At 40.1% G+C, this 26,754-nt stretch overlaps 5 protein-coding genes across 8 annotated transcripts; 3 read left to right on the top strand and 2 right to left on the bottom strand.

Annotated features, from left to right (window-relative positions):
• Positions 1 to 376: 376 nt before the first annotated feature.
• Positions 377 to 2,363, bottom strand: LOC112171722 (sucrose transport protein). The gene is made up of 3 exons (XM_024308861.1): positions 1,082 to 2,363; positions 925 to 968; positions 377 to 553 (listed from the first exon to the last, which is right to left on the bottom strand). The coding sequence occupies exons 1-3, from the start codon at positions 2,361 to 2,363 to the stop codon at positions 377 to 379; spliced, it is 1,503 nt and encodes a 500-aa protein (XP_024164629.1).
• Positions 2,364 to 5,980: 3,617 nt separating this feature from the next.
• LOC112171721 (UDP-glycosyltransferase 72E1) lies at positions 5,981 to 7,665 on the top strand. Its single transcript, XM_040508621.1, has one exon. It carries the CDS (start codon positions 6,184 to 6,186, stop codon positions 7,663 to 7,665), a length of 1,482 nt encoding a protein of 493 aa, XP_040364555.1. The 5' UTR covers positions 5,981 to 6,183.
• Positions 7,666 to 10,061: 2,396 nt separating this feature from the next.
• Positions 10,062 to 11,394, top strand: LOC112170036 (peroxisomal membrane protein 11A). The gene has a single exon (XM_024307185.2). It carries the CDS (start codon positions 10,109 to 10,111, stop codon positions 10,880 to 10,882), a length of 774 nt encoding a protein of 257 aa, XP_024162953.1. The 5' UTR covers positions 10,062 to 10,108; the 3' UTR covers positions 10,883 to 11,394.
• A 1,606-nt stretch (positions 11,395 to 13,000) lies between these two features.
• LOC112170035 (lysophospholipid acyltransferase LPEAT1) lies at positions 13,001 to 16,939 on the top strand. Of its 3 annotated transcripts, none has more exons than XM_040508053.1 (9): positions 13,001 to 13,774; positions 13,854 to 13,967; positions 14,071 to 14,108; positions 14,271 to 14,335; positions 14,914 to 14,982; positions 15,411 to 15,544; positions 15,836 to 15,976; positions 16,133 to 16,279; positions 16,569 to 16,939. In XM_040508053.1, the coding sequence occupies exons 1-8, from the start codon at positions 13,283 to 13,285 to the stop codon at positions 16,238 to 16,240; spliced, it is 1,161 nt and encodes a 386-aa protein (XP_040363987.1). In that variant the 5' UTR covers positions 13,001 to 13,282; the 3' UTR covers positions 16,241 to 16,279; positions 16,569 to 16,939. The 3 variants fall into 3 exon arrangements, with proteins under 3 accessions (XP_040363987.1, XP_024162952.1, XP_024162949.1); XM_024307184.2 differs by having other exon boundaries at positions 13,002 to 13,774; positions 16,133 to 16,196; XM_024307181.2 differs by lacking the exon at positions 16,569 to 16,939 and having other exon boundaries at positions 13,002 to 13,774; positions 16,133 to 16,469.
• A 624-nt stretch (positions 16,940 to 17,563) lies between these two features.
• On the bottom strand, positions 17,564 to 19,363 carry LOC112174301 (sucrose transport protein). Of its 2 annotated transcripts, XM_024312041.2 has the most exons (3): positions 18,075 to 19,363; positions 17,932 to 17,975; positions 17,564 to 17,853 (listed from the first exon to the last, which is right to left on the bottom strand). In XM_024312041.2, exons 1-3 carry the CDS (start codon positions 19,345 to 19,347, stop codon positions 17,677 to 17,679), a joined length of 1,494 nt encoding a protein of 497 aa, XP_024167809.1. In that variant the 5' UTR covers positions 19,348 to 19,363; the 3' UTR covers positions 17,564 to 17,676. The 2 variants fall into 2 exon arrangements, with proteins under 2 accessions (XP_024167809.1, XP_040365339.1); XM_040509405.1 differs by lacking the exon at positions 17,932 to 17,975 and having other exon boundaries at positions 17,615 to 17,853.
• Positions 19,364 to 26,754: the final 7,391 nt, after the last annotated feature.

Below are 26,754 nucleotides of genomic sequence, written 5' to 3'. Positions count from 1 at the left end.
GATAGCCATAGTCAAAATCAAAAGCAACCATGAGGATCCCAGACTTCCACTACTAGCAAAACAGGCATCTTACACATATTTAAATCATACAAATTTTATAAAATCACGGATATTTATGTGAATTGGTAATATATACACATTTATAAGTGTAGTGGGCCCACAAAAGTTTATGGTCCATAAATAACCACAAAAGTCCATGTGAAACATCATCAGATACAAATTTCCGTGTGAAAGCTAAAAAACTTTATCCTCTATTCACACGGTTGTTCGTGTGAACCCTAATTCTATACAAAATTTACTTGGATCTTAGACTTAGAAGTTGCAAGCCCACAAGAAAAAAACCAAAAAAGACTAATAATTAATGATACAAAATGGATTAATGGAAGCCAACAGCTACAACAGTATTAGTTTCACGAACAGCTGGAGGAGATGGTAGAACAGTCATTGCCAATATTCCACTTATTACAGCAGCAATGGCTCCCAACACAAATACCGGTAAGTTTCCACCTCCGAAAGCAGAATCTAATGGTCCGCTTGCTAAAGATACAAGCATCTACAAATTCATTCATTCATGTATTAAGAAATCGTTTGATGCCGTTACAGTTAGACATACAGGTACAATATATCTATACTATTATTAAGAGAAGAGAGCTTCCTCTCCAAAATTGAAAAATTTGATGAATATAACCCTCTAATATTAAAAAACTTTAGAAACTGAAATAACCAATAAGGACAATAATGTCAATTTAAAAAATAAAAATAAATTAAATTATTTAAAATAAAATAAATAGTAGTTATTGTTGTAGAATACTAGCTGCCACTTCCTTACTAAAAAAAAAAAACACCTACACACAGAATGTGGGCATATGCTAGTATCCATTAATACAATGAAAAATAAAGTATGAAAACTTGTTGAACACTTACCTGTGGTATGACAATGGATATATTCAAGACTCCCAAAGAAAGCCCTATAAATCCAAAATTGATATAGTTAATGCACTGTAAATAACTAACTCGATCTCTACCTAATCCAAATTATGTTTTCCTATTTCGAGGACCCAAAAAAAAAAGTAAGTTTTACCTTGTCCTCCACCAGAGTTGCTGCAAAATATGGAGGCCATAGCAAAGGGAATGCTGTAGGTCACCGCTAGAGGTGTCCCCAACACCGCAAATATAAGCAATGCACCGGCCTTGATACCAGCAGGGGGCGGCGGCGGCTCAGCTCCGCCAACGACGACACAGGCATGTCGATGCTTCTCAGCCAACTTAGTGACCAATATTGTCATTAGGAGGCAAATGGCTAGTACAAAATTGATCACTCCCCAGAGTTGTTTAGCTCCATTAACCCCACGAGCCAAGTAGATAATCCCAAGAGACATAACCCCCAACACGATAGAGTTTAGCATGAGCCCAAGTGAACCAGCCCTAACTCCCATGTCGTAAAGACTCCCTTTCCCGATCGTCCCACCGTAGACCTCTTTCCCCATCCAATCTGTGTCGAATAGTAAGAAGCCGAACCATGCAATCCAGTTCAAGCAAGTCACCAAAAGCAAGATCCACATCGGCTTCTTCAACTCTTTAAAAGCAACCATAATTTGTCCGAAAAACATCACTCCTCCCTCACCTTTATCGTTACTCGGAATTGTTTTCTCACTTATGGATACCATAACCAACACGGTGAGTATCAGAAGTAGAGCAATGGATATGAAAAAACAGCTTTTAAGATTCGCGCAGTAAACATCACAGGCTTTGGTTGTGGTGAAAGGGAACACCTTGTGCAGATTCTTCAACGATCCGGCGGCGTAGCCAAGCACATTTCCGACAGCCATGAAGAATGAGTACATGGCATTGGCTGTCCTCATCTTCTTCGTGTCGGAACCGGAGATGTCGGCCAAAAGAGCGCGACAGGGGCCTTGTAACATGTTGTTGGCCACGTCCAATATCCAAAACCCGATCACAAACACAACCACGGCTCGTGGCTTCGTATGTTTGTCCAAGGAATCGCCGGAGCGGACGCCGATGTCCTTGGAGTATCCAATGAGGAAGACGGAGATGGCGACAAGGGCAGCACCCGCGGCTATGAACGGTCGGCGGCGACCAAAACGAGAAGTGCAACGGTCGCTATAGTAACCCACGATGGGTTGCACCAGTAAACCGGAGAGGGGCCCGCACAGCCAGACGAAGGAGGCCCATTTGTGGGGCACCCCCAGTTGCTGCACGTAGGGTGTTAGCAAGGACAGCTGCAACGCCCAACCGAATTGCACCCCGGCACCAATAGAGGCCACCAGAACTATCTTACTCATCGGGCTTGACGCCTCCGGCGAGTTCGGCGAGGTCGGCGAGTTCATGGTATCAACGGTCATTTTTACTGAAACAAATATAAGTAAGCTAGCTAGGCTGGTAAGGTGATCAGAAAATTCGAAGAGGAATAGATAAGTTGGTGAAGAGCTTAGGTAGGTAGGTTTACAAATGAGAAGGGTTTTCTACATAGGTTGTTGGGAATCTTGGGATAACATTCTCAGATTTAAGTTGTACCTAAATCGACTGGTATTTATTTGAGTGCATTTACCTCATCTATTTCCAAATTTATCCATAGTCCTATTTATGAGTCAATATTCTATGAAATTCAGTTTCCCAACAGTATCGTTTTCCCATAATAGCAGATATTGAATGGGGACGAAATCCAAGATTTTCAAACTCGGATGAAGGGTTTTGCTTGCTGGTGGGTTTGATACAAAATAATGGAACTTCTAAAAATATAATGAACCCACCTAATCCGATTACGGATTCAGGATATGATTCAGGATATTTGTCTTTCTTTTGGATGAGTGGATATATATTTGGTTCGATCAGAAAATCCCATTTCCAGCCATTTTTTTTCTTTATTGGAAAAATCTTTGTGCTTGACTAGCAAGTTAATACACGCGGTCAAATATTAGTAATTGTCTATCCTTAGATTATGTATCCATGGATAAGATTGTCATAATTCTCGTGCTTTTCCTCATCCTTCGTTATCTACATTAATTAACTTCGATGACAATTACTTACTTGAGCAACTTCAACAGTTTCTTTATCATTTTTATATTATAAGGAAGCAAAAGTCAAAGTTTTAGCCTCTTTTTCTTCTCAAATTCCAACAGATTCCTTATTTTACAGTAATCCCTAAAATTTCCATAATTATTCTTTAAAATTTTAGAGATTGCTGTAAATTTAGAGAATTGGGGGAGGATTCAGTGCACCGACGTGCACTTGCACCGATATAAATAGATGGTTAGATTATATTAAATACACTTTTAGGTTATTAATAAAAATATTAATTATAAATATCAAGGGTTGAGATCATCTTATAAGTGTTGGGTTATTTGCACCGTCGGTGCATAGAATAATTTCCATAGAGAATTTGGTTTTCTCTTTCCTCACTTCCTCTAAAATGGGAATAGTTATAAGGAATCTGTTAGAGCAAAAAATGCTCATTTTTCCCTAAAATAGAGAAAAAATCAGAATATAGGGAAGCTGTTAGAAAACTAGAATTAGATTACAGGATCTAAGAGCATCTTTAGCAGACTCTCTATTTTGGCTCCTTAGCTATTTTGGAGAGCATGTTTAGCTTTTGATATATTTTAGCAGCTGCACCAGACTCCTAAGTGACTCTCCATTATAACTTTTAGCTATCTCGCTCCTAAATATAGAGAGCGAGATGAGGCTCTCTATAATTTAATACATTCCTTTTGAGTTATTTTATGTAATTGATAAATACATTTAAACTATTTAATCTTCACTTAAAAAATAATATAAATTTAAAACTAGCTAAAATAGAGAGCACTGATACATACGTATTTCTAAAGTGGCTAGCCAAAATAACTTTTTAGCTACTTTGGTTAAAATTTGACTCAAAAATGGCTAGCATTGCTAAAGATGCTCTAACTGACTAAAATGACGGCACTTCAAACGGAAATTAATAGAAGGGGTGTATCGGCAATGAAAGAGAGAGGTCATGACAAGCTTTAGTTTGAAATTATCTATTCCTCCTTGTCTTTTCTTTTTTATCTTCCTTAACACCTGGTTAAGTTTGAGGATATGATGGCCTGAGAAAGGAAACTGATTACACGTACATGAAGTGATGGTAAAGCACAAAGAGAGAACAAGTTTTCCAAAGGTAAGAAAAAAAAATAGAGGAAAGTAAATCCTCCCATACGCCCAAGAAATTCACGTTTACTTAATTGGAATGGAAAATAATCATGAATCGGAGACAAATGGAATGAGAGAAGAAAGGAATCGGTATTGATTCCTGATGATTGATTTCTAAACCCATCTCCCCCCTTCGTAATCAAATTCATGAGTATTCAGGAATAGATTCCTGATAAGGAGGTGAGACCTACATCCATTCTGATTTCTTCATATGTTAGTAAACGTAGGAATTCTTTTACCCATAATCATTCTGATTCATTTATGTGTTAGTAAACGCAGGAATGTTTTTACCCCATAATCATTCCCTCCCATTCCAAATAAGTAAACGTGGCCTCATCTTCTCTTACTTTTTCATTAGATTGATTATTCACATTTTATTATTTTACCACATTAATTATATATCATTTTCAATTTTTCATACCAATTTTTTTAATAACTTTCTCAATGTTACTTAATATAGGATAGAAAGTTCATGAGAATCTTAATTTCTTATCTCCATAGAATCATAATTTTTTCCTTCGTATGAACCAACCATGCCTAATTGCTTTTTCAATGTGGGAAGATAAACCAAAACACAGGAACAAAAGAAAAGAGAGCACAAAAGGATTGAGCAGCCAACCACCACAGGTGGTCAAGATGGTAAGAGCCTCCAGGTGTGGAACCCCCATACCCGGGTTCGAATCCCGCCGATGCTTATTGGAGTTAAATCCCAATATATTCTTAGTGGCCTGGGGGGAGGAAGCGTTTTGACAAGATCCCCTGAGCACGGATTAATCTCTGAGCCTAGGAAGCATTTGAGGACACTGTGTGATTGAACAATAAAAAAAAAAAGGATTGAGCAGCCAAAGCATCAATTTAGTTGTTTTTTGCAAGTTGATCCACTAGTGTAAATACTACTTCTACAATCCCACATGTAATCTAATTTTCCCTATAACGAATTGAATCATAGAATGAATATAATTACAGATGACGAATCCGAATTAGCATTGGCAAAACAAACCTGCAGGAAAGATGCTTCAGATCAACAGGTGCAAAGTTTCTCGTAAGGGGATACAAATGCATTTAACAGGGTAATGATGCAAACACCACAATATTCAATATACTCTGAGATAGGATACGACAGTTCCCATAGGTATGGATTTACAAATTAATATTGGCACACCATGGGCTTTCTTTCAGTAATGGCACATCATTACAAGTTAATAATGATTATTCCCACCCCTTACTGTGGCTGTGCAATCATGAACAAATACCAACAAAAACTAGAAACTCAACTGCCACTAGATATCATTTGGGAGCGAGGCCATGAAATTTATCAATCGTCTTTCTAAGGCAAAACACCTGCAAGCCACTGGTGAATGGCTACTGCTATGTTGAGTATAAAACTTCTAACCAACAATTGTCAGATGGAATAACCGAAAAAACCAGAAAAGAAGATCAGGGACTTTAAACAAACAAGGGATATATCCACAGGTACAGAACCGCACGGGGAATATATGAGAAGGGTACGGTGCATATATGAAAACTTTTCTTCAGAGTTTGGCAGTTTGTTTCAGCGTGAAAACTTTTCCACTACATCGGCAATTTGTCATGTCCCTGTAGAGGTCGATGAGTGTAGTTATCTTGTACAAGTTTAAATTTATTTTTAGTAATATTAAAATAATAAAAGTTCTTTAATTTGTACCGTAGTTATTGTTTTTATTTATACCAGCTTACAGTGGGAGTATATATGCTTTTTCTTGAAGGGAGTGATACCGAAGAGCAATAACCTACAATATGTTAGGATTGTTAGGTGAATGATAACGGACGAGCACCTGTACAAAATATATATATCTTTTACTCGTTAATTAAATATTTCTTTTGCCAACCTCATAGTGTTCCTAGATCCATCTGATCGATCTCTAGTCCAAACTATATATGGATGTGTAGTTGATTGATGATCCTTACTCTCCAAAAACCAAGTCTTTTGTTGTTCATGTCCGAGATCGAGCTGAAATGAACCAAATAAGCGCAATGGGGGATGAACAATCCCTGATGAGCCAGCAGCAAAAACCACACATTACGGTCCTATCGAGCCCAGGCATGGGTCACGTGACCCCTCTTATCGAGTTAGCGAGGCGACTCATCGTTGATCATGGGTTCCAGGTCACCGTCCTTGCCATCACCACCGACGCACCACCCGCCCAGGTTCAGCTCCTCAACAATCCCTCTCTCCCATCCGACCTCCACGTCGTCCACCTCCCTCAAGTTGACGTGTCATCTACTGATTCTGGTGACGGACCGGCCGGAGTAGTACCACGTCTCCTTTACATAGTACAAGAGACCCTTCGCTCGCTACGCTCAGTTCTAATCAGTTTACAAAGGCCATTAAGTAGAGCTCTAATCGTCGATCCCTTTTGTATCGAAGCTCTCGAAACCGCCACGGATCTTTCTATCCCCACGTACCTTTTCTTGACGGGTTCAGCTTCATTTCTGGCGTTGACCATGTACTTCCCCACCATCCATGCAGCCCAAGTTGGCCGGGACTACAGTAACATCGGAGACAAGGTTTGTATCCCTGGTTGCAAGCCCTTGTGGCTTGACGATCTTGTCCCTGAACTTTTGATCCCCCAACTGTTGAATCTATCTAATCGTGTCCCGGTGCTCAAGGGCGTTTTGGTCAACACATGGGAGGAGTTGGAGCCAGTAACGCTCAGTGCATTTAAAGAGAACCCTTTCTTTCTTCGTGTACCATCGCCTCCAACATATCCGATTGGTCCGTTAACTAAAATCGATACTGAACCGGTGGCGTCAACTGAATCAAATCTGTTGAAATGGCTGGAGAAGCAGCCGCCGGAGTCAGTTGTTTACGTGTCGTTTGGCAGCGGAGGGACTCTGTCGGCTGAGCAGATGACTGAGTTGGCCTTCGGGTTGGAACTGAGTGGGAAACGATTCCTTTGGGTGGCTCGGCCTCCTAGTCAAGCTAATGCATCCGCAAGCTTCTTCGAAACTGGCTGTGATGATGCCCGAGATCCGGCGTCGTTTCTCCCAGATGGGTTCTTGGACAGGACGCGAGAGCTGGGGGTGGTGACACTATCGTGGGCCCCACAAGTGGCGGTGCTCAGACATCCATCGGTGGCCGGGTTTGTGACTCACTGCGGATGGAACTCTGTACTGGAGAGCATTGTTCATGGCGTGGCGATGATTACTTGGCCGCTCTACGCCGAGCAGAAAATGAATGCGACAATGTTGGTGGATGAAGGGGTGGCTGTGAGGATAAAGAAGCTTCAGGTTGAGCAAGATGGGAAGAGGATTGCGGGGCGTCGTGAAATCGAGACGGCGGTGAGGATGGTTATGGAGGGTGAGGAAGGAAAGAGGATGAGGCAGAGGGCCAGAGAGCTTCAGAGCAGTGCTGTGAGTGCTTTGAGTCATGATGGGTTGTCTAGTGGATGTCTCACTCGCCTGGGAAACAAATGGCGTGACGGAGGCACGGTTTGATGCGTGTTATATGTTCCTTTGTTAATTGTCATCCCTAAATTTGAAAAATAATGCAACTTTTAAAGATTCTAGGCTTGGACCATGGTAGTGCATGGCCGGGGGTTAGTCATATTCAATTTCCCCAGGACTCTTGGATACCATAATCCTTCATAACTCATATATCAACTGTGTGATCACCACCACCACCACCACTATGCATACATAAAGAGAGACAAACATCTAACACTCCCAAATTCAGACACCCTTGGTGTGATGGTCTAAAGGATGTAGAGGCAGTGTTTGAAACTGCTCTCTTTCAAAGTTAAACGAATGTATGGTTTCCTCACCGATGGAGGAAAGCCAATGGAGATATCCATGTAGAGAAGCATTGAAAGGTGGTAACAGCTGGTTATAGTTGCGGGGCGGCTTTCCAATTCTTCTCCAAACACCGGTACCAATGGTACGTCAGCCTCAAGAGTGAGTCGACGTATGGAAAAGTGGTTCGCAACACCTTGTATTCATTAGTCCCAATACTCAAACCAAGTCCAACAAAATCATACCGTGGCATTGCCCAACCTTTAGGAGGTGGTGGAATGGTTATGTACTCACCCAAAATTGGATTGCACACATACAAAACTCTAGAGCCGGCAGACAAAAGAAGCAAGCCATTGCATGAGTTTATCATAAAAATTTCAATACCCTCGGGTACAGGCCGGTAGGTTGTTTGTGGTAGTAAACCTAGTTTTCTCCAGAAAATGTGAAGCACCAAATTCTTCTATTTAGGTAAAATCAAATCTCCTTGACGGCAGAGGTCTTTTTTCGATCCTTGGCGTGTCAAATTCGCGTCTGGTCTTGAGCTTCGTTAATATAGCAATGGGTACTTTTGAAAGGTGCAATCGATCAAATTGATGGTCTGAGATTATACAATACCACATTTTACAAACACACCTGCACTTGAACATATTCTTAACGGAGAGCCTCGCCAGAATATCCATGACTAAAGCCTCTGGAAGTTGTTTGAATCCACACCTACACCTTAGATTCATTCTTAATTTCCTATCTTCTTGTTGATTGGTTCTTAAGCAAAACCCTAAACCTAACCCACACCAGGTGTTTTCACCCGTTGGGTTACTGGGTCACTTACTATTCACTGTTTTTATATGTTTATTTCCACCATCTGGGTCACTGACACAATTTTCAAATTAACCTGGGTCAATTTCGTGACTTACAAACTGACCTGGTGATCTAGAGGGTGAAAATAAATATAAAAAAGCAGTGAATAGTATCTGACCCAATAACCCAACGGGTGAACTTGCTTTCGTTTGGTTCACGGAAATGAAAGTAATTCCTTTGTCTTTCCCATGGGAAGGGAAATGATATTTCCCAACAACTTTTCATTCCGATGTTTGGTAACGTAAGAAAAGTTATCAGGAAAGTTGTTAAAAAGTTTGTAAATATTGTAATAAAATAATATGTTGTGAGTAATAAATGCAAGGAAAGAAGGAGAGAAAGTGATTCCTTTGGGGTTTGGAATGAACCACTTTCCCCCTTAGTTTCCCTCCATTCAGGAAATGATTTCATTTCCTTTTGCATCCCAAACGCAGGAAATGAACAAGTTTTATTTCCTGATGCTTACTTTCCGTGAACCAAACATGGCCTAAGAGGTAGGGATGACAAAAATCTCCAGCGAGGCGCTGCTCCATTAGATATCCGTCCCTAATGGGGGGAGAATTTGGGGACAAATGGGGAATGGGGATGGGGATCCCCAGTCCCCGCTATCTAAGATCGGGGACGGGACGGGGATGGTATTATGATCTACATCCCCAAACCCGCCCCAATGATATATATATATATATATATATATATATATTTTATAATATAAATCACAAATATATACATTTACTACTTTACTTTAATGACTACACTTTTACTTTAATGGTGTTTGACTTTTGCACTCACTGAATTATGATTTATGAATTTAATCATGTTTTAATTTTACTTGTTGTAGATTTTAATTTAAAAAAAACAATATGAGAAAAAATTTATTCTATTTTTTAAAATTCTTATAGGGGATTTGGGGCGGGTTTGAAGGCTTCATCCCCAGTGGGGACAGAGACGGAGAATCCCCAATATATTTTTATTGGGGATTGGGATGGGGATGGGAGTGGAGAATTACTCCGAAGATGGAGATGGTATTGTGATCCCTATCCCCAACCCGCCCCATTGCCATCCCTACTAGGAGGAGAGAGTTGCTACGGGAGCCTGAAATTGGAAAAGGAGGGCTTTGGTTTTGGGTAAAGTATACTCTTGTGGGCTTGGCCCATTGTTGGCACGCAAAACAATAACGAGGATAACGGTTTCCCGCGGCAACGACGTCGTTTGTTTGCGGGAATTTAACAACTAAAAAAAAAACGGCGAGTTTCGTAACTCAGACCCCCCACTTTCTCTCTGCAATTCCATTTCCATGGAGTCAGAAGCTTCAACTCCCTTGCTAAAAAAGGAAACCCCTATTGTTCAATCGAAGCCGAATAATAAAGACTTCTTGAACCACCTCGAAGCGTACCTCGCAAAGCGAGATGGCGTGGACAAGCTTCTAAAGATATCTAGATACGCCACCAAGATCATACTCGCCTCCTCAGCTCTCCCCGAAACCCTAACCCTAAATCACCGCCTCAAGAGCTTCGAGTCGAGCGTCGGGGTCAGCCGCAAGGCCTTCAGGCTCGGCAAGTTCGTCCAAGACGTCAACGCCCTGAGAAATTCGCATTTCGATTCCAAGGAAGAGCTCGCCCTCTCGCTCGTCGCCTACGGCGGCGAGGGGTTGTACTTTTTCGTCGAGCAGTTCGTGTGGCTGGTCAAATCGGGCTTGATTGACAAGAAGCACGCGCGGAGTTTGGGGCTGATCAGCGCGTGGGCGGAGTTGGTTGGGTACTTGGGGAGTGTTTCGTTGAAGATTAGGGATTTGAATCGGATTTCGGAGGACGAGAGGCGCGTGAAGATGAGCATAGAGGTTGCGATTACGAGGGGGATTAAGTGTGAGGAAGAGAAGGAGAGGCTGGGGAAGTTGATTCAGAAGAAACTGATGAAACGACTGTCTGTTGTTCAGGATTTGGCCGATGCGTTAATGGCGGTGACTGATATTCGTGACGGAAAAGGACACTTTCTGGGGCCGCTGTCTGTATCAATTGCAGGGCTATTATCGGCATTGATCAGCACTCATAAGAATTGGGTTTCTTGCTGAGTTTGATGAGGTATGGGTACTGGGAATTTACTTTCTTAGTTTGATCTTGAAACTAGGAGAGAGTGAGATCTGCTAATACTGTCACTGTAGGAGATACAATGTGAATCCCTGAAGGGTTGTTAGTGCTCTAGTTTTTACATTTCTATTCTCGGGAATAAAACTACATAATTATAGGCTGTGAAATACAGTGCTTCAATAAGAATTTCTTTATTCTGAGCAAATTGAGAAGTTGTTATTGATTACTGTCAGGTCAATGGATCGAGTGGTCATCACTAGTGCTTACATGTAGTACTTATTAGAATGTCAACTAATCAGTCCCCTTGAGTAGAATGTTTAACATGTTTAGTATGAATTATGAGCAAGGGATGGAGCTCTGTGTTACTGTATCAGCTTGTGTTTGGTTGATAGAGTATGTCAAGTGACATTTCTGCGGCATTTTGGATTTTCGCATTTGCTTGTAATTTCTGAGCTGTAAGTTCCATAGCTCCTTATTTCTGTGCGTTTGGTTTTTCTCCACCGGGCTTTTGCTTTGACATTTAGTGCATTGCGTTGTTATCATTGATTGGCTTTCGAAACCTTTCCAGTCTGGGAGAAGATGAACATAAAGTGTTCTTAACAATATTGGTAGTTCAGTTCAACTAATTAGTGGTGTGGTGACAAGTCTCCTATCTCCCACTCAATCATTGCCTTGGACTCAATTCGTCACTCCATCTCCATACACAGGGTGTTGCCATAAAATTCATAACTGGCCTTGTGGAAATTATAGATAGTTTATAACTTACGAGCAAGACTATGTTTGGTGAACCTAAGGAAATCTTTTCTGCTACCGTAGCCATCTATGTGAATCATCCTGTAACAGGAACCTTAAGGAGTCTTGAGCTTTAAGCCGATTAGCTAGAGCATTTTAATCTGTGAGCCTACTAGTCAGTGTCTTGTATAACACTTTAACTTACTATATTTTTGAAATGATGACATTGATAGTCAATGTTGCTCATATCTTTAGATGGACCAACATATGATACTCTTTTTGAATTTGTTTGGTTATTCTGCATAAAAATGTGTGTTTAATTCTGTTTGCTGTCAATAATCAGAAATGTAATGTGCTACTAATAGTGTGTGGTGGGGGGGGGGGGGGACTCAATATGCATTCCTCTGTGTGATTGTGTAATAGCAGAGTGAAGCATAAAATTACCGTGCATATTATGGTCAAAAACAAGAGGCAACACTACTCTTCTTCTATGGTACCAGTGGAGTATAGGGGTAGGGTATTATGGAGAGGCAAAAACTTCTTCTGAGCTCATGAGGTTTGTTTATATACATGAATTTCTGATAGTGTCCTGTCATTACAGCAAAAGAAAATGCAGCGCTTTGTCCTCATGTAATTTGAGTTTGATCTTCAGATGTCTATATGTTGTACTTTCCTAAATGAAAGAGGTATCTTTTTTCAGATCCAAAAAGGGATTGTGACGTCTAACATTGTGTGATTGGCCTTGTGAATTTTCAAGCTTGAGCAATATTTGGAGGACCCATTGCCCGTTTAAAGCATCAATATTTTTGCCTTTGAGGCAATTTGGAACAAAGTCAACATGCTATGGCTCTGCCTAAAAATAACTATATTTTAATCTAAAATAATTTGTTCTGAAATTTGTTCGTAGGTAAGAATTGATACCCCCCCAGAGGGGGATGAGAATAGATATTTGGGGAGATATTTCGGAAACCTCACTTATCAACAAAAGTATTATGAGAAAACGTTTCCAGACAAATTTAAAATCTTGACCATTTTTGTCAAAATGATACTTGTACCATATCACGTGTGAGCTAAAATGGGACTCGAAAACAATATCTTTGAAATTAGTACATGTAGTATTATCCAGTCAATCAGAATGATATATTGCTCCACGCTTTTATTAAATTTGACAAGTGATGTGCGCATAAAACAGTGTTTTTCAAACACAATTAATTTTCAAAATGATACAAAATTTGAGGTGATAGTACATACTAGGGAAAAAGTCACCTAGAAAAATAATAAAAACAAAAAAAAAATCGAGTAAAGGTCAATAAATAGAGACAACTCAATCCAAAATTAATTTTGTTGTGCTGTGAAATTCCGGCCGTCGATCATCACATTCTACCATCATCGATAGTGACACGCGGATATGTTACCAGGTGCTAGAATCTCCCCAGTTCGCTGGCCTTAAACTATTCGCTGCTGCATAATTGCATTCCAATACCAACTCCTCTTCAGCAAGTAATTAGTTATTTAGTTACTCTTTAATAAAACGACGCGCCGCCGCATCGAACCCAGATCCACACTCTCCCCCGAGACGACGCTGCGTTTCGATGGCCCTTCACTGAAGAAAACCTCGGAGACTTGATTCCCCAATTGGATTAAAAAAAATAATGGAATCGGAGCTCAAGGACCTGAATTCCACACCGGCATCAAAGCCCTCCTCCTCCGCCAAGGACGACCGCCCGCTCCTCAAACCCGAGCCGGCCCCGTCCGTCTCCGCCGAGGAGCTCCAGGAGCTCGAGAAGAAATGCGCCGCCTACGTCCGCAGAGACGCGTACGGCACCATGGGACGCGGCGAGCTGTCGCTCAAGGAGAAGCTCCTACTCGGCGTCGCCCTCGTCACTCTGGTCCCGATACGCGTGGTGGTGAGCATGACGCTCCTCCTCTTCTATTACTTGATTTGTAGGATTTGCACGCTCTTCTCTTCTCCGAATCGAGACGAGGACGAGCAAGAGGACTACGCGCACATGGGAGGCTGGAGACGCGCCGTGATTGTATGGTGCGGCCGATCCTTATCCAGAGTCATGCTCTTCGTCCTAGGGTTTTATTGGATCAGCGAAACCTATCGGATACCAGACCCTGCTCAACAATCCAACCCTGAGGTATTAACGCTCTGTGTGTTTCTGTAATTCGGAATTATTCAGTTGCTGTTTACTGGAATTTGTTCTTGATTTTGGTTAGGGAAAAGAGGATAGTGGAGAGGCTGGCAAGCCTGGGGCTATTATATCTAACCATGTATCGTATTTGGATATCTTGTATCACATGTCTTCTTCCTTTCCGAGCTTTGTTGCCAAGGTTTGTTACTTTTTATCACACTACTGTACCGAAATTCAGTTAAAGATTGTTCAATCATTCTGATATTGTTGATGCTGATCCTGGATTTGTTTTGTTGGTGCAGAGGTCGGTGGCGGAACTTCCTCTAGTTGGCCTCATCAGGTTTGTAAAATTCGTATCAGCTTAGTCCTTTTCGTTAGTTAAGAATGTGGTTGTCTTCCTGCAAACCTGTAGATTATCATGTATCACGTACAGTATTTATTTTATGTTTTTATTACCATGGGAGGGATGGGAATTCAATTTTGCGATGCATATTTTTGACAGCAAGTGCCTCGGTTGTGTCTATGTTCAGCGGGAGTCAAAGTCATCCGACTTCAAGGGTGTTGCAGGTGTGTTGATTTCACTATATTCTTTACAGTTCTTCTGAAAATTTGAGGTTGTTGAATTATTTTAGGGAAACTTGACGAGATCCTAAGGTGTACTTCATGAATGTTATGTTGTTGATGGTAGCCGGATAAAATTTATGATTAATCACCAGCTGATTTTACTAGCCAACAGTTAGGATTATTATCTCATAATATAAGCTAGTTTTACGAACAAAATAATTGGTTCCTACTGGAAGATATGCATGAAATGAATTCCAGCAATAGAAACTTGTACAGGATAACTATACAGTATACTGACCTCTACTTGGATATGTCAAATTGACAATATTGTGGAATGTTTAACAAACTGCCAAACTCTGAAGGAAAGTTTGTATGCACCCTTCCCATATGTTCCCCATGTGGTTCTGTACCTATGGATGTATCCCTTGTTCGTTTAATGTCCCCTGATCTTCTTTTCTGGTTTTATCGGTTATTCCATCCGACAGTTTTTGGTTGGAGGTTTTATAATCAACATAGCAGTAGTCATTCACCAGTGTGTAGTCTGTATTTTCCATGTCTTAAACCCGCTCTGTGGCTTGCAGGTGTTGTGACAGATAGAGTTCGAGAAGCACATCAGAATAAATCTGCACCACAAATTATGCTTTTCCCAGGTTCTTTTCTTAATACTTTATTACCACTAATCCTTTCTCCAATGAATTCAAATGACTTTGCTGTCACAACTATACTGTCCTCAGTTAGTGCTTATTAGTATCTTATATTACATTATGCAAGGAATCTAATTGCTTCACATGACAACTTATTTTTTTGACGTCTACACTTAGGTAAGGTCTTTGCATGTTGGTCTATTTCTCCTGTTCTTGTAACTTTTAGTGGAACATCAGTCTGTGGAACACGAGTGTTGACCTCTTGCTACTATAATTTAATGCAATCTCTACATTCTAAACGGCTTCAATCGTTTCTCTGCAGGAACTAGTTTGCAGTTCATTTGTTAGAAAAATTGCATTTTGTTGTCCTGCATACAAGTTAATTCCTTATCGACTGTTAACCGTTGTTTATTTTATATATCATCTTTCTACAGAAGGTACTACTACAAATGGAGACTTTCTTCTGCCATTCAAGACAGGAGCATTTTTGGCTAAAGCTCCGGTGCTTCCAGTGATTCTTAGATATCCTTACCAGAGATTTAGTCCTGCCTGGGACTCGATATCTGGGGTGAGTTTCTTAATATGCAAAATATTAGGACTGTTGGTTTTGGAGAAGTTGCCGAATGTATCTCAAATTATCCTCCGACCACTCCCTTGCCCAGTAAATCTTGAGGGATGCTGTAGTCTCTTTATTTGTTATCTGAGTGGCTTAATGAATCACTGGTTTGAAGCGGAACTGGCAGTCAGTGCTGCTGTTGAAAAAGAGTGTTGGATTGTATAGTTATAATTATGTTTATATCTTTTCTTTTGCAGCCTTCTGGGATACTATTTTTAGTCACTCGTTTACTTTTATTTTCAGGTGCGACATGTGATATTTCTTCTCTGTCAATTTAAAAATCGCATAGAGGTCACAAGGTTACCTGTTTACTACCCTTCACAGGAAGAAAAGGATGACCCAAAACTCTACGCTAATAATGTCAGAAAATTGATGGCCAGTGAGGTATTAATTCTTAAGAGTATATTATGAGGATAAATTTATATCTTTTTCTTGCTTAACAGCATGTGACTATTGATTAGCTTGATATTAAAAAATAATATGATGGCACTGTAGCTTTAGATTGCTGGTTACATCTATGTTTGTGTTTTTTGTTTACAGGGTAGCATGACTCTGTCGGATATTGGACTTGCTGAGAAGCGGGTATATCATGCTGCGCTTAATGGTAATAATAGCCATCCTAGTGTTTTGCATCAGAAAGACGATTGATAAATTTCATGGCCTCGCTCCCAATGATATCTAGTGGCAGTTGAGTTTCTAGTTTTTGTTGGTATTTGTTCATGATTGCACAGCCACAGTAAGGGGTGGTAATAATCATTATTAACTTGTAATGATGTGCCATTACTGAAAGAAAGCCTATGGTGTGCCATTATTAACTTGTAATTCCATACCTATGGGAATTGCCCTATCCTGTCAGAGTATATTGAATATTGTGTTACCGTGGTGTTTGCATCTTTACTTTATTAAATGCATTTGTAACCCTTTAGGAGAAAATTTGCATCTGTTGATCTGAAGCATCTCTTTCATGTTCCTGCAGGTTTGTTTTGCCAATGCTAATTCGGATTCGCCATCTGTAATTATATTCATTCCATGATTCAATTTGTTATAGGGAAAATTAAATTACATATGGGATTGTAGAAGTAGTATCTTTTGTCAGAACCTGTATCTACTGATGCGTTGCCGAGGAGTTGAAGTGGGTTGGGCTTTTGTGATTGTTGTATGTCTTCTTCATCAGTTTGTTGGATGAATAGGGGTAGTTGAACCCACAATTATTGGGCTGGTATACGTTGTAGTGATGATTTATCCACAGATTAGGTATTGATTTGTTTCAACTTGGCTGTTAATTTAAAACTAGTTCCTCAAATTATAAGCTCTGAGGTCTTCTGGTCTCAAAAAATTGCAATGGTGGATCAGCTTGCAAAAAACAACTGTCCTTTTGTGCTCTCTCTCTTTGTTTTTATTTTCGGTTTTTGTTCCCTTGTTTGTGTGTGTGTGTGTATGTTCCAAACTGAAAACAATCATATGAATGGTTTCAACCATAACCCTCCTATTCTAAATTGCAAATGATTTTCAAAGGAATAGATAGTTTGTAGACTTAAGATTCAATTTCTGTTTGAAATGCCATGTCATTTCATCCATTAAAATATGATACTAAATGACACAGGAATAAGGCGTAATATGCCGCTAAGAAAGAATCGTACAAGAGTTTGGGACTGAAAAATCATATTGGAAATTGAAGTAGTTAATCCTTTGAATTGTTTCTCTTCCCCATTTCCCACTGCTCTTAGATTTCTATCCACATAGATGGCATGAACCAATCGAGACCCTTCACCCCCTCAAATTAAATAAAATTCTTAAATCCTATAAAAATGAGATAGATAGGACTGACACAATCTATTAAAATTGCAATTTTCAACAATTGGTACGACTAACACAATTTATTAAAAATTCAAATATATGAAATAACTTGCATAGTATAAAATCTCAAATATCCAGACCAAAATAATAATAATAATAAAATAAAATCTCAACTAAACCGTACAACACATAAATTGCATAATCAATAACAAAATAAGTCATTGCTACATTATTAAAACAACAAAAGCACCCCAAAAAAAAAAACTAATAATTAACGAGAAAATGAACTAATGAAATCCAGCAGGTACAACAGTTTGATCAACTTGATCGGGCGGAGGAGATGGCAAAACAGTCAAAGCAAGGATTCCACTAATTACTGCTGCAACAGCTCCGAGGACAAAAGCCGGTAAGTTCCCTCCGCCGAAAGAAGCATCTAGGGGTCCACTTATAACCGACACAAACATCTGAAAAAAAAATTATTCGTTAATTCATAGAGCAATCAATTAATTCCGCTACAAATTTTGTAAATATGTTAAAACTACCTGTGGTACGACAATTGATATATTCAACACTCCCAGGGAAAGCCCTGTGAATACCAAATTCAATTGATTAATGCGACGTAATTCAATTATATATATTTAAAATTAAATTACTCAATTAGAAAAAAAGAAAAGTAAAATTTTACCTTGGCCAGCACCGGAGTTACTCGAGAAAATAGACGCCATTGCAAACGGAATGCTGAAGGTGACAGCCTGCGGGATCCCCAACACAGCGAATATGAGCAATGCACCAGCTTTAACTCCAGTCGGTGGCGGCGGCGGCGGCTCGGCTCCTCCAACTAGGGCGTGCGCATGTCTATGGTTCTCGGCCATTTTGGTTACCAGTATCGTCATTAGGAGGCAGATGGCTAGGAAAAAGTTAGCTACTCCCCAAATCCTTTTCGGCCCATCAACCCCTCTAGCGAAATAAACAATTGCGAGCGACATTGCACCTAAAACGATAGCGTTGAGCATCAGACCAAGCGATCCTGCCCGGACTCCCATGTCATAAAGACGTCCTTTGCCGACGACGCCGCCGTAAACTTCCTTGCCCATCCAGTCAGTATCAAACAGTAAAAAGCCGAACCACGCCACCCAATTCATGCAAGTTACCAGAAGAAGGATCCACATGGGCTTCTTCAACTGTCGAAAAGCACCAAAAATTTCACCGAACAATAACAGACCTCCTCCTCCTGCTCCCTCGGCATTTTTCTCGAATGGTGTTTCCTTCACTAACGTTAGGGCCAAGACAGTGAGTAGCACAAGCAGAAAAATTGAAAGGAAGAAGCAGCTCTTGAGGTTGGCGCAGTAAATGTCGCATGCCTTGGTCATGGTGAATGGAAAAGCCTTGTGAAGAACGTTTAGCGATCCAGCCGCGTACCCCAGGACGTTGCCGACGGCCATGAAGAACGAGTAGAGCGCATTTGCTGTTCTCATCTTCTTGCTGTCGGAGCCGGATAGGTCCGCCAATAGAGCCCTACATGGGCCTTGCAGCATGTTATTCGCCACATCTAAAACCCAAAACCCCACCACAAAGACAGCGACGGCTCTTGGCTTCGTGGATTTCTGCAACGAGTCGCCGGACCGGACGCCAATGTCGGCGGCGTACCCAATCAGAAAAACTGCTATGGCGACAAGCCCTGCCCCGCCGGCAATGAAGGGTCGGCGGCGCCCGAAACGAGATGTGCTGCGGTCGCTGTAGTAGCCGACGATGGGTTGCACCAGCAACCCCGAGATAGGGCCGCAGAGCCAGACAACGGCGGCCCACTTGTGTGGGACCCCCAGTTGCTGGACGTAGGGCGTCAGCAACGACAGCTGAAGCGCCCAGCCGAACTGTACTCCGGCTGCGATTGAGGCTACCAACACTATCTTTGATATAGAGCTTGACGGCTCCGGAGATTTTACCCTCTCAACTTCCATGTTTAAGTGAAATATATGCTGAGTTGCTGACACTGATCGGAGAATTTGAAAACGGATAGAGAGAGATGAGTTGTTGCAGATCGAGTGTGGTTGGTTTATCTATGACTATGTTAAGGTTTTTCTTCACTGATGGAGGGTGGAGGATAGGGTAATATTTATTCTAATTAATGGATTTACCTCAGCCATATCCAGATTTCTCCATATTCGGATTAATGAGTCATTACACGATATTCAGTTTCCTAAAAGTATCGTTTTACCATAATGGCCATTATTGGAATGGGTGCGAATTCGAAGATTTTTTAGTTTTGGATCAAGTACTGTTTTAGATTGCAATTTGCTGGAGGCATTGGTTCAACATAACCATAATGGAACTTCCAAAACAGTGAAATTTTCAAATCGAAATTAACGTTTTCCCACCTCAGACGATTAATTGAAAATACTGATTTAATAAAATCAGAAAAAAGTAATTCCAGCCATTGTTTCTTTCTTGAAGAGAAATCTCTGGAAATTATTCTATGCACCGAAAGTGCAAATGACCCAACACTTATAAGATGATCTCAACTCTTGATATTTATAATTAATATTTTTATTAATAACCTAAGAGTATATTTAATATAATCTAACCATCCATTTATGTCAGTACAAGTGCAGGACGGTGCACTAAATGCCCTGATTGCCACACGCGGTCAAAATACTAATAAATTCTCTTGGATTATGTATCCTTTCGTAGTTAAGAATTAAGATTGTCAGATATTCGTAATTGTCTACATTCAAATTATTTTCCTCATCCTTAATTATCTACATTAACTTTAACAGGGAAAATGAAGCAATTTTTTGTTAAGCATTTTTCTATTTCTACACCTATCTTATCACACTTTTCAATTATCGTAATTGCTATCTTATTGATAAGATTTAAGATTTTTCATTCAATTTCAGGGAATGGAGGGTCTCTAATTCTCTATTGTTCATGCAATATATATGGATAATTCAAGAGTATACGTAATGGTCAGAAATAAGGAAGAGAAATACAATTATAGCAAACCACACATAAGCCCTTGATAAGAGATGAATTCACAAATACATCCCTACAAGTTTTTTTATTTTTAATTCTATCATTCATTAAAAATAACCAAAGGGGATGAACCAAATAGAAAGAGCCCAAAACAAGGCTCAATTACAAGTAAACCTAATAAGGAAAATTACTACTCAACCCAAATCCACATAGATAGGGCAAAAGAGTGTAACCCTAAAAATTAAGAAAAATTTCATCTCCTACAATACAATAGCCGCCACTCAAGCCATCCGTGCCACCGCCATCGTTGCCCGGAGCCAAAAGGTAGGGAAAAGTACCATATCGAGGAGATAAAATCCCAATAACCGCTGCCAATACAATCCCAAAATACAAATCCAATAGAAACCAAGGTAATGAGATGATTAATTGGAGCCAAACCCACACACTAACTCTCTCTTCTCCACCAAAGAAACTCAATCCTGGAAGGAACCGAAGCCACCGAAATGGGACAGAATTTTACAAGTTGATTTAGAGTTTACAAGGACAAAATTTTACATAAAGACAAGTTGTTATTTTGATGACATGTGTCAATAAGACATTTACAATTCTAACCTTCATGCATAGGTAACTAAATATTAATGTAATGTCGCGTATCTCAATTACCCGTTTACTAGTCATTTGGACGGTAAACGACCTTTATTTTCACTTTTACTATCGTTTCAGTACGTTTAGTGTCTCTAAAAGTTGACTTTTTGTTCGGGTCAAAATTTGAGAAAATTTCCTTCATGAAAGTTGTAGGGGACGTTAAACCGAACGCATGCATATGTGATACGTAGAAATCGGAGTTCGTATGCGAAAGTTATGAGCGAAATAAGGAAGTTACTATTCATAATAAATTTGGTATATATATGGAAAGTAACCACTGTAGGTTTCCATTTCTGGAAACCCACAGTAATTTTTCTCTCTCTTTTTCCCCGATTTCTCTCTTCTTCATTTCCATCAGCTTCTTCTTCCTCCGTTCGAATCGCCGCCGTCCGGCCACCTGACAGCGTGCCACCGGGAAATACAGGACCGCCCCCTTCCGCTGCGCACGCCGGTCGTAGTAAATCACGATGATTTGGCCGGAAAACCCCAAATGGAAGCAAGGTTCCTCACGGGGGCAGTCTGAACTTTTCTGGCGATTCAGCCATTTCCGGCTTCTTCGGCCACCAAACCAGCATCGAAGGTTTGGTTTTTGCCTGTGATCATTTCCCCTAAGGTCATTCACTTCAATTTGCAGCGTGGAGGACGAATCGAGGAAATTCCCAAACCTAGGGTTTGGAATTTCTGGGTTTTTCTTCACCGGTTGATATCGACTGTTTCAAGGTAAAATTAGATTGTGTTGTAGTTGAGAAAAATGTTGGGCGTGTTTAGTAGTTGTTGCTGCCAAAATTTGGTGGCCATCGGAGGTGGTGCCCGCAGGCGCGTGGGCCCCACGCGCCATCACTGTAGGTCACGCGTGGAGGCTCATAGGGCCGCTTTTTAATTTCAATTTTTTAGCCTATTAAAGTCTATAATTGTTGTAGAGGTTGAATATGTGATTTTGGTTAATTTTGGGAGAAGTTTGACATGGATTATGAATTTCCGAAGTTTGGGAGTTTCAGTTGTTGATTTGTGGGAATCCGACCTTCGGATTTCCCTTGTTCCGATATGGAATATATTAATCGACGGATGGATATTAATGGTGAAGTTTGGCATGAATCCGGAAAGAAATGGAGATGTTGGAGTACGTAGGGTTTTTGGGATTTGTTTTGAATCGTAAATATTTATTGAATTGTTGTTTACGGAATATAATTGTGTACAGGACGAGATACCGACCTATCGCTCGACGAGGATCCTTACGCTTGGATACCACGTTAGCCATATACTGTGAGTGGACTTTTGTTTTAAATAATGATGCATGCGTTTATTTTCTTGAATTAATGCTTTATTTAATTAACATATTACTTTTCGAGCATATGAATTGATTTCGGAATTTGATTTCAATTTATCTTGTGGATTTGCTTTCAATAATGATTTTCATGAAGTAATTATGATTTTTACCGGTTGTGAATTTCGGATATTAATTTGTTATGCTCGGATTCGAATTTATAATTTATGTTGAATTTTGACGAATTATTTTTCCGAGGTGATTTCCGGAATTAAGTATATTTTTGTTCGTTGATTTGAGATCTTTGGAAAGATTTTCGAAATGTAATTTCGATGAAGTTATTTCTGCTTTATTTATCGACTTTCGGTTTTGGCATTGGGAATGCCTTGTTGATGATCTAATTATTCTTTTAGCGTGTGGGACACGCTGTCGATTTATGTGACTTTCTAAGAGAATTTTCGGGTACGGTTGGGAATCGTACCCGTGTTTTCATTATTCGCGGGACTTATGGGGAATCCTTACTGATTTTAGATTTTCGTATGATTTTAACCCACCATACCTGGGTCGTCATATTTTTTGCTAGCTAGCCTATTAGTACTCCTCCCTGCTTACTATGTGTTCGTGGGTGAGTAAGAGCAGAGCATGAGATGCTCCAGAGTGTGGGACACTCCGACCCGAGCCTGAGAGGCTCCCTTCTTTCATATGGTGAAACTTCTTCCCCATATCTTATCGTTGCTTGACTAGCGGGGCTAGTCCGATTTTCACTGTAGCCAGCGGAGCTGGTCTTATCTTCTTGAGAAACTAGATTTCTGTTTTACAATATATATTTTTTTCGAATGTTGTGACTAGCGAGGCTAGTCGGTTTATCGTTTTGAAATCCTTGGATTTAAAGCTAAATGTGTTTTACCATTTGTGCATGCATCGAGTTTTTAAAGGAATAAATGTGGGAAAATATGAAATCCTTTTTCTTTTAAATTGTTTATTTTTGTCCACTCACGCTAACGTTTTTATCTACTTTCCCCTGAGCCCTTTGGTTTCAAATGCCCAATCCGCAGAGTAGTTGGTTCGGCATACTAGGATTCGAGGCATAGCATCTGCAGCAGTCGTTTTCATATTGTAGGTTAATCGTTGAACCTACGTGTATTATGAATTCCTTCTCTCTTTTAGATTGCTCTGATAACCTGTGGAACAATTATTGTAAAGTTTGGGTTATGTTGTATTGTTCGGATTTTAGTTGTAAATTGTAAATTGTGGAGTTGTTGGATTTTGAGGAGCAGGGTGGCTCCAGGAGATTATGGATGATTTGTTAGAAGTATGATTGTAATTCTACAGGTTTTGGGTAGTCCATTTTAGGGGTAACTCTGCTGAATTTTCAGTAGAGTTATTCCTAAGGTGATTTCAGGGTGAAATTCGGGGCGGGTCCTGTCAATTAATTATTTTCTTTAATTCAAACTCTTTTTTGTCCAAATTCTGCTACTGTACTCGTCTAATCCTGCTATTGCGCTCGCTGCACTCATACTCGCCCAATTCTGCTACTACACATGTACTCGTGTTCTGCTACTACACTCATCATTGTCTAATCCTACTACTGCACTCATACTCGTCCAATTTTGCTACTACATTTGTACTCGTTGCACTCGTCTAATCCTGCTACTGCACTCGCTACACTCATACTCGTCCAATTCTGCTACTACACTTGTACTCATGTTCTGCTACTACACTCGTCATCGTCTAATCTTGCTACTACATTCGTACTCGTTCAATTCTGCTACTACACTTGTACTCGTTGCACTCGTCCAATCCTGCTACTGTACTCGCTACACTCATACTCGTCCAATTCTGCTACTACACTTGTACTCATGTTCTGCTACTACACTCGTCATCGTCTAATCTTGCTACTACATTTGTACTCGTTCAATTCTGCTACTACAATTGTACTCGTGTTCTGCTACTGCACTCGTCATCGTCTAATTCTGCTACTGCACTCGTTCAATCCTCCTACTGCACTCATACTCGTCTAGTTTTGCTTATGTTCTGCTACTGCATATTGCTTGTATTCGTGTTCATACTTGTCTCAATTAGTTAATAAAAACAACCAACTTGTAAAGCATACAAAATGTTTCTGATATATTCCAAAGAAGCAAAGATCAATTTACTAATTACTGCCAAACCCACAAAAAGGCTTCTTTTAGAGAAATGTCAGCGATAACTTTGATGGAGGAACCTGTTGTTTTCTTTATCACCTCCATGCTCCAGATTGAACACCTAATCCAAATCAATTCATATTGCTTCATATACGCTAACCACACCTAATCCAAATTTAATTCATACCAATTCAGCAAACCATGAAAACACAAATTTCTTTACTTAAAGCCAACCTGATCTAGCTAATTATTACGAAATTGAAATGCATAAACACATGCATACATAGATTCACCATAAAGATCTAAACACTCATACAATAAACACATCAAATGGATCGAATTCGATTCCAATTTTTAACAGATCCGAGAACCAATCGTGAAGGGAATTAACGGCCATGAGTGACATGAGGCGGCGCATTGATTACTATTTTGTCGTGATCATTGTTGTTGGACACCACGTCATCGTCAAACTCGGTGACACACGGCTTGCTACTAGGCGTCGCCGCCAGCCCGAAGCCCAACCGCTACTGGTGGTAACGAAATCGGAGGTCCCCAGATGATCTTGGGTGAGGGAAGAGGTGGAAGGCTCGACGGTAATGGCGGCCGAGGAATAGAGAGAGAGAGAGAGAGAGAGAGAGAGAGAGAGAGAGAGAGAGAGAGAGAGAGAGAGAGAGAGAGAGAGAGAGAGAATCAACAAGAGCTGGGAGTTTACTCTATGACATCACAGTAATTTTTAATAAAAACTTGTTTTAACTTGTAATTGCACATAAAGGGTCAGTGATTAGGCCTGCTCTATTCTCTTCGGGCAGAGAAATTTTTCTATGCTACCGTCATACCAAATGGATTGTGTGACGCTTCACTTAAAAGCTTCCACGCGCGTGGATATTGGATCCAACTCAGATCCACGTTAAAAACCATTTTCCTAGAATGTCCTTCCTATTCTCTTTGCCAAAACCTGGGCTCTGTTTTCGATCTTCTTCTTCAATCACTCTGCAATTCCTTAGAATGGAATTAGAATCTCAAACATAATAACTGATCGAATATCAATCTCTTATGGGATACTTTGTTCGAAGAGCCAATTTCTCTAATCTGGGCTATGTCCTTGAGCTTGTAAAAACAAAAACTCATGAATCTAATTTCACATGACTATTCTGTTATCTGGGAAAGATGATTTCAATTAAAATGGAGAAGATTGATAGGAAATAATTGAATTATTATTTGGATGAATATCAACAATATCCGACTTAAGCTCAATGTTTTGATAGGAAATAAAATTTCTCCAGTTGATATTTGGAAAGACAACATTGGGTCTTTCTCTCTCCGTTTCTATCTCCTTATCTTCATCTTCCCATTCAATTTTACTTTCATTCATTCCATGGAATTGAAATTGGAATCTCAAAAGTTAGAATCTACCATGATCATCACATCGACAATAGAATCGATCTGACCATGATCTAACGTCATCCATGGTCCCAAGCTCTAGATCCATGAGGACGGCGCGTGCAACATACCTTCCGCCCCTGGCTTCGTTGTAGTAGACGATTACCCTCAAGTTGGAGCTCGGAGTCGCCGGTGTTGCATCTTGTGGCAAAGATGGAGAGATGGAAACTTTAGAGAGAGGAGGGATAAGAGAGAGATTGAGAGATCAGAAGACCCAGACAGCTTCTCATGGTAAAGAAGACCCATAAAGGTCATTTCACAAAAAAATGGAAAACTGAGTTTATGTTTTAACTTTAGCAAATCCACGTGTCAATATTTGATTGCAATGTCACACCATGTCAGATTGCCAGGTGGACTGACTGGAGCACAGAAAAACTTCTCCTTTGGGCATGGGTTGCCCATCCTTATTTGTCTAAATCTATCTAAAAGTAGTTTTTCTGTTTTTATATTTTTGTTTGGTAGTGGTATGTCATTTACTAATACAATTAATTCAAGACAATTGGCTGTTTTTATTCCTAAATTTGAAATTACCAAACAGAGAAGATAGAGCATTTTTCCATTTCTAATTTTAGGCGGGCGTAAATTAGATTGTATTACAGCTTATTTATCCATAATTTAGGTAGTGATGTTGCTTAGATCCAAATATCCCAAACCTCTAATTCCTGAAAAGGCCTAAAAGTGGCTCTTCTGACCTTAGAAGTCTTCCTCGATATGGAGATAAATGGTTATTCGTTTGTCAATAGAACTGACACACTAGCTAGCCAAGTCCGAGGGGAACTCACACTTAAAGATCCTGGAGATTACCTCTTGACCTTTGCAATAAAAAGAGTCGCATATGAAAAATAATAATAATAATAAAGACGACATAAAGAGACAAGTCCTAGCAAAAGTAATAATTAGTT

This window comes from Rosa chinensis, chromosome 6 (assembly GCF_002994745.2).
Source record: "Rosa chinensis cultivar Old Blush chromosome 6, RchiOBHm-V2, whole genome shotgun sequence".
NCBI lineage: Eukaryota > Viridiplantae > Streptophyta > Magnoliopsida > Rosales > Rosaceae > Rosa > Rosa chinensis.
This window is presented reverse-complemented; position numbering and strand designations above follow the sequence as displayed.